Genomic DNA, 8,286 nt, shown 5'->3' on the forward strand with positions numbered 1-8,286 from the left:
AAATATGGGATCTCACATCCCTCTCTGTATTAATGGGACGAGAGAGAGTAAACCATCCACCATGATTTTCCAGATTGCTTCTGCTATGATAAACACCTGAGCGTCACCTTGACACGTGATTGCCCACACTCTTCTTAAAAGGTCTCTCCTTTCTTTTTTTAATGTTTAAAAGGGCCATTACAGTAAAAAATGACATGCTCTAATTCGTTAAAACATGTAATTTTTAGACTAGTGACCCTGCATTACTATGTTTCTTAACCTCCGCAAAGGGGTTAAAGTACCACTCAGGACCTGCTGAGCACTGCTGGTTCCAAGTAGAAACTGCTTCTGATCCAATCAGCAGCGCTAGTTAAACAGCTGTTTGGTGCATCTTGAGCTGCCGATTGGATCAGCAGAAGTTTCCACTTGGGACCTGCAGTGCTCTGCAGGTCCTGAGCTAAAATTCTTTACGGGGGTTAAACACAAAGAGGTGCAGGGTTGCTAAAATTACATTCTCTAACAGATTTTAAAAAAATATATATTCCTGCAAAGAATGCATATGCTGATTTAAAAGAATCTAAAAGGGATATTAAAGGATCACGAAGCCAAAAATGTCAGACTGACCAAACAGTTTTAAAAAAACTTTGCAAATAACTTCTATGGTTATTTAGCCGCCAATCAGCAACTACCCAGGTTCTGAACCAAAAATGACTAAGGGGACCGCCCCGAAACGTTGTGTTCTGTACTGATCCCCATGTTTGGATAATAAAGGGATTTTTATGCTGACACTTCATTGCTATTTTTGTCTATTTGGATGGTGGGCTTGACAGTGGCTCACAGACATGTCAATACACCTGGTTCTAGTGCTGGTCTTTCTTGGATTTTGTTTCAGAACCAAAAATGGGCCGGCACCTAAGCTTTACATTCCTGCTTTTCAAATAAAGATCGCAAGAGAATGAAGAAAAAATTATAATAGGAGTAAATTGGAAAGTAGCTTAAAATTGCATGCTCTATCTGAATCATCAAAGAAAATATGTGGGTTTAGTATCCCTTTAAGAATGAAAGAGCAGCAATAAAACAAATTACAAATATATTGGACCAAACTAATCAAGTAAAGATGGTTATAACAATGTTACAGCTAACAGAAAATTTGTCTGAGCCCAGCTCAGTACAATATAAGAACATTTCTAATTGTGGGCAGACATGCTTCTACCAGAATGAAAAAAAAATGGTTTTACACAACAGTAAAATCAGTTAAAAAAAAAAAAAAAAAAAAAAAAACACACACACACACACACAAGTATTCATCACATATTTAAATGCAACAAATAAAAAAACTGCATTCCTCATTTTCAATTTTAAAGAGGTCAGCCATATGTGAGACATAATTTATACATGCTGCATTACATCTATATTTTCATTCTAGGATTTCTCAGTTTTATATTTGGTTATTTACAAAAAACAGAGGAGACGCAAACCTTCAATAATAAGACGCCCCATTCCTATACCAGAGATGTTTACTCACTTACAACTCATTGCACATTCAAATACATTTTAGTGCTTTTTGTGAGGGGCCTACACAAATACCATTTTTACCAGTATTTAAAATACTTTAAATTTACAGAAACAAATATAGGAAAACACAACATGTAGCATTTTTATATATATATGCACAGTTAATAGAATACATTGTACATTAGTATAAATAACATGATTATTTTCAAAATATTTCAAACACACTTTATGACTTCACAATTTGCATCAGCTCATGTAAAAGCAAAACATAGCATTAAGTATGATTTTATACCTATTATTAAATTAAAGAAAAAATACAAATGAGGAGAAAAACCTAACCATAAAAATATTAAATACATTTTAAAATTCTGATTTCACACAATGGTGACTTTACACATTTGGACAAGGTATGGCTGCTCCTAACCATGTCTGAATACACTAAGCATACAAATAAACACCAAACATAAAACGCATGCCAAAAATATCATCCTATATACAATTTAACAAAATATCATCTCTTTTTTTTACTCATTTCTCCCATTAATGTTTATTTTTTAATTAGCACACAAATAATGATATATGAGGTATGTGGATACAAAACTACTTCTTTAAATGGTGGACCCAACTCCCTCAAATTAGAGATCTTACGATTTGTTTTTATTGTGAGGTTATAAAATCCTCTACAAAACTGCGGAAATATGATCTGTTCTGTAAGGAATGTATAATTAAGACAAAAGTATGTCAGCTGGATGGATACAGGACGACTGACTTTAAAAAACAAGATTAGTGGTTTCAAATAGGGGGTCTCACATGTCCCTCTATGTATTGTGGGTTACAATAAATGGGTTACCCCCCGATTCTGTTCCATACATCTATGGTTCTATATGGTGATAACTGCTGACATGGTCACTAACTGATAGCCACCTGGGCATGTAACCTCACAAAAGAAAGGAGTTTTGTTTTTGTTTTATTTAAAAAAATAAAGGGGGAGCGGTCACTTGCCCCATTTAACTGATTTTATTCTGGGGGTGCTAAAGCCCAGTGGACTCTAACAATAACTTAGTAGACAGGTGATTGAAATTGCTATGGCATGCTACCAAGAGGGACATTATACCCTTCACTTAAAGAGGATAATCCACTCTCACATGTGAGGTTGTGTGTGTTGTATGATGTCTCAGAGAAAAGGGGTTCCTCCCCATACCCCTTAGAGAATAAAGAAAGACCTCTGCACAGGAGGACAGCAAGTTGCCATCCTTCACAAAGAGGAAGAAAGCAGAGGATGACCAAGTGTTGTCCTTCACATTCTAGTTTTTCCATCTGCCTTTAAAAGGTAACAACAAAAAAGTACCTAAACAAAAGTATATAACTTTCTAAGTTTTAGTGTAAAATTAAGCTCATGTCTATTGCATATGTCCTTACATAACAGTGTTTTATACTATACAGTCAGTAGAAGAACACTGGGTAAATATATGGAAACTCAAACAAAAATGACAGTTTTCTAAACTATAGAAAAAAAAAAAAAAAAAAAGATGCTACGTACGCATGAGATGAAATATTCCATCACAGGCACTAATGTGTGACAGGAAAGCATTTCCCAAGCCTTGTCCTGCACTGGCTCCTTTCACGAGACCGGCTATGTCCACAACATTCAGGAAAGCTGGAACTTTGCTTTTGAAAATAAAAAACACCAGTGAATTATTTGTCACTTTCAAGAGAGTATATCAGTCACAGAAATTGTTGTGGGGAAGGGTTATTGTAGTTTGATTGCAGTAGATGTGCTTAGGGTATAGGATCTTATTTTTAGAATGATTTTGAACAACATTGTGCTTTACTGAGATATAAATCATTCCAAATACTAAATGTGAAAAAGGGTTTTTTTAAAGATATTTTTTATTAATTACACACTAAGGGACAGATTTTCTAGAGCTCTCTGATCTAGTAAGATCATCTAAGGCAGCTCATGAGTACAGCACAGTCCCTCAAAGAATTGTAGAAAAGCAAAGTATAGCTTGATAGCTATTTATATCGCTATTTAATGTTCTAGATGTGGAGACACAACTACATTACAATATAATGCCCAAAAAATGATTTTGCATGATTTATCTCCCTGACACATTTTTTTTTTCATGATTCAGATAGAGAATACAATTTAAAAAAAGTTTCCAATATACTTATATTATCAAATTTACTTTGTTCTTATTTTATTCTTTGTTGAAGTGATTTCTAGGTAGGTAGTGTGCACAAGCCTAAAGCACTACATGACAGGAAAGAGTGCTGCCATCTAGTGCTCTTGCTAATGTATAACATTATAAAAAAATACACCAGATAAAGAAAGGGCTAATGTAAAAATCACACTTTGGCTTTTGTCATATTTTTACATTAGCGCTTTCTTTATCTGGTGTATTTTTATATTATGAGTGTGACTGTATGCACATAAGCTTTAATTATGAATTACCAGTCTATTTTTGAGTGCCACAAGCTTTTTCAATTTAATGTATAACATTGTTGCAAAACTGCTGCCATTTAGGGCTACAGACACACTCCTGAACTTACCTCCTGCTTTGCAACAAAGGATAACAAGAAAACAAAGATTTTTTTAATAATAAGTGCACTGGAAAAATGTTTAAAATTGAATGTTCTATCTGAATCATGAAAAAAATTCATTTAGAGCATACATTTTTTTTAAACAACTTTCCAATTTACTTATATTATCAAATTTGCTTGATTATCTAGGTATCCTTTGTAGGAGGAAGAGCAATGCACTACTGGGAACAAGCTGAGCACATCGGTAAGACAATGACAAGAGTCATACATGCACAGCCACCAATCAGCAGCTAGCTCTCAGATCCTGAGCATACCTAGGTATGCTTTTCAACAAAGGATATCAAGAAAACTAAGAAAATTAGATAATAGAAGTAAATCAGAATTTTGTTTAACCCCTTAACCCAAAAAAAGTATATATACTTCATGCTGTACTTTTCCCATCGTTCTGCATGATGTGTGTGATATATATATATATATAGATATATCTGAGCTGCAGGAAGCTCCAGCAGTCTCGGCTGTAAAGTTGCAGCCGAGAGCTGGAGTTCCTGAGCTCATTTCATCTGTCTTCATATGGAACCAAAGCACGAACAGTGCTCCGGTTCCATATGAAGTCAGAGGCCTGATCGTTACAGACAGTGACACTGTGTGTATCACCGTATGTAACAATCATTGCTGACGCTGGCGGGAGGTGTTGGAGGGAAACTAGGAGGCGGTTAAGCAGCGGAGGGGGGAGGGAGGGAGGGAGTAGGATGGACCCTACACTGCAGGAAAAAAAATTAGGGGAGAGTAAGGGATGGGGAGCTACACTACAGAAAAAAAAGCATTTATGGGTACTGCCAGACAGCTGCCAGTAATAAATATGTCCACTATTAGTGGGAGGGGGAGGAGGATTACTACACTGTAGAAATTAAAAAAAAACACACAACTTCATACTGGCAGGCTGTCTGCCTGTACCTAAGATGGTGATGACCAGTGGGGGGGTGAGGGAAGGAAGAGAGCTGTTTGCTAGTGATCACGGGGTGGGAAATGTTAGGTGGGAGGGTAATCTCGACACTAAAGCTAAAATTTACATTACAAGCTCTCTGATTAACCCCTCCACGGACGGGAATAATCTAAGTAAATATAAATTATATTTTGTAATATGTTTGACAAAGGCCCGTATACAGGCTGAAATACGTAGCAGTTTATTTTCTTTTTTTTACTTTTTTGGTTAACCTGTTTGCATGCCCCCAACTGATGCAGACGTAACCAGTTATAGACCAGGAATACTGGGGGTTATTCTGTAACCTATTTCCTCTTTTATGGAGCTTACCTATACAGGTTTTCCACTGTGTTCTATTTTATGTTAATGCATGTGTAGGTTCTTAGAACCGAGGTATCACACCATTTTAAATCTGATTTATTAAAAATTAAGTTTTAACATTCCTTCTATCATAAGGGAGCTGATTGCGCACTCGCAAATTCTTATATGTCATTTTAGGTGGAGTGACGATTTTTCTCCCTGGTGCTATATAGACCCAGAGTACTGGAATATCGCTATAAAATCATACAGGTCAAAAATACTACATGTAAGACAAAGCTACAGGGCCGTACAATATGGCACATTTAGTTACAATGGTGACACATTTTAGTCATTTTCACTGTAATCTCATCATTATCTAATGCCTGTTTATTTAGAAGTTAAATTAATTCAGGACTGAATGAGGAGGGCTAGATTTAAAAGAACATAATAGTTGAAAGGTTACATGTTTTAATTTGTTACAGCATATCATTTTAAAACTAGCAACCCTACACTACTATGTGTTTAACCCCCGTATCACAATGTATTTCATTATGCAAGCTTTAAATGTATTAGACATACACCAAAATGGCAGGAAACAAACAGATTTATTTCAAAGCATTTAAGCACCACAATAAATAGAAATTTAAAAAAAAAAATGAAGAACAATATTAAATACACACCTTGCTGGCTTATGATACTGACACAGAAAATCAAATCTCTCATCTGGAATAGGCACTCGACTTTCATTTGGATTAATAGTACAAAATGGGAAGTTTTCTGCTGCAGCTTGGCTCTTGGTCAATACATTAAAGAAAGTTGATTTCCTGTTAAACAGAAGCATTCTGGAATTTTTACTAATTTCAAAACACAATGCCATACAATGTGTACTCCATACTAAAATAGATAAAACTGAATCAGAATAGCAGCTCATTTGCGTCACTTTATCATTCAAATAATAACCACTGTATTATAGCTACAATAGTGTAAATTAATTATATTAGGTAAAAACAAACAATAAGCAAGTACATTACAAAGTAGATTTTTACTAGATTAATTTGCTTATCGACATCATTAGACTAACAGATTAACTAAAATAGAATATAGACTATATATATATATAAATACACAAGATGCACGTACCCAACATTTGGCAATCCAACTATCCCAATTTTTAATGAGGTGCCAAACCTCCCAATGATTGGGTGCTGTTTTGGTCCATCATCTGCCTTTTTGGGTGGCATCTGAAATATAAAAGCACTACAGTGTCATTAAGAGCAATTGGTAATAGCAATATTGAATCACTGGTTTACCTTTTTAGGAGCCATTATCTGATCCCTTTAAAAATAATCCAAAAAAAAGTTAAGAGGATGTTTTAGAACCATTATTGTTAAAAACAATAAATTTCCACTGATCAAGCCTCTGTACTGATCTTCAAGCAAAAGGCATGCACAGTGCTAATAATAACTGACAGTCTGGGCTGGGTGCACTGCAGCAAACATGCGGAGCTCTAGTTTTCTAAACAGGACACCTGATGCCATCAATAACAAGTGACAGATTCTACTTCGCAAGGAACAGAAATGGAAAGCATAACTGGGAAACCTGGCAGGGTACATTATACCAGAAGAATGAATGGGAGAAGCATGATCCAAAAACTACTGGGTACTGTGGAGCACTCTAGTAGCATTATTACAAAAAGGAATATTGACCAGATTATATGTGTATGTTTCTGGAACCACGAATAACTCATTATCTCCTGGTTATGTGCAACAGCTCCTGATTAAAAATCCCCTATATGAAATTTGACACTGTACTTTACATGGGTCATTAATGGAAGAAGCATGAACCAAACCCCTCGAGGTCTTACAATGAACTTGTGACAAATCCAATGTGTTTACCAAAATACGAATTTGCACATGCTGAAGTGAAATAGCAGCAGGACAAAAATTCTTACTGTACTTTACTTCAGAGTAAGGGAGAGGAAAATCATGTACCAAATCCAATAGACCAGGGCACAGATCAATGAGTTGCATGTTTAGAAACAACAATCTGGTTGTTATAATCAATGCAGTGGTCAGAGGTAGCATTCTTTAAACATGTTATAATGTAAACACAATGTTAACATACTAGAGCCATAGACTCGCTTTCATTATATCTATAACCTCTCTTTATTGTAACTATACTAACTACTATTAAATATAAATGCGTATTTTTAATGAGCCAAGTATAAAACTAATTTTAGCAAATGTATCGGAACCCTCAAGACAATGATGAATGGGCTCGTGCTCCAAAACAAGTGCCGCAGAAAACTGCGTAAAACTGATTTAATGCGCAATTGCTGATGCCATTTGCGTGCAACTAAATAAGGCTGGAACAATTCTGGTTTAGGAATTCCCTATTAGATGGTTGATTATGCCCCACTCATGCTGTCCCAACTCTGACACATGGTCCCTTCCTAAACAAGGAAGAGTCATTTTCTGATACAGAGCCGCCTGGCACCGAACAGCTCACCTTATATAAAGAGCACGTGTACGGAAGTGCAGGAAATTACTAACGCAGGGCCCCGGGTATACGGTCTGTCACACACGTTCACAGCAGCTCACCGGCGTCCCAAAGGCGGAAGAGGCGGGACAACATGGCCAACGTGCTCTAAATACGTCACCACATTGGTTAGAAGTGTAGGGTGAAAGGTAAACTGGAGAGCGCTGATTGTAGACTACTATACAGCGTACAGCCCATACTGTCTCTTGTTAGTTTTACCAAGGATAGAAAGGATCGCAGAACCAGACAGCCACCACCCCTTTCATGAAGCTCAGCTGCTGTCAGCTCACATGCACGAACGCGCGCCTCTTTTACGTGAAGGAATGGGAATCAAATGGTTCATATAGTCAGCGTTGGTGTCACAAGCGATGTGTGTCCTCTGGAGCCCTGATTCGTGTTTTTTGGCGAATTTAGCAAAAATTATAAAA

At 36.4% G+C, this 8,286-nt stretch overlaps 1 protein-coding gene across 2 annotated transcripts in view; it reads right to left on the minus strand.

Moving 5' to 3' along the window:
* The window catches only part of OLA1 (Obg like ATPase 1), a 599,482-nt gene extending 591,498 nt beyond the window's left edge, over window positions 1-7,984 (minus strand). The window contains exons 1-4 of one of the 2 annotated variants that reach the window (XM_053698455.1): window positions 7,829-7,984; window positions 6,461-6,561; window positions 6,001-6,144; window positions 3,035-3,162 (exon numbers count right to left, since the gene is read on the minus strand). In XM_053698455.1, the coding sequence (XP_053554430.1) occupies window positions 3,035-3,162; window positions 6,001-6,144; window positions 6,461-6,561 (373 nt within the window). In that variant the 5' untranslated portion in view covers window positions 7,829-7,984. Of the gene's footprint in view, window positions 1-3,034; window positions 3,163-6,000; window positions 6,145-6,460; window positions 6,562-6,630; window positions 6,776-7,828 lie in introns of those variants that run through there. The other variant, XM_053698454.1, reaches the window with a different exon arrangement.
* Window positions 7,985-8,286: the final 302 nt, after the last annotated feature.

Source organism: Bombina bombina, chromosome 1 (genome assembly GCF_027579735.1).
Source record: "Bombina bombina isolate aBomBom1 chromosome 1, aBomBom1.pri, whole genome shotgun sequence".
Classification (NCBI taxonomy): Eukaryota; Metazoa; Chordata; class Amphibia; order Anura; family Bombinatoridae; genus Bombina; species Bombina bombina.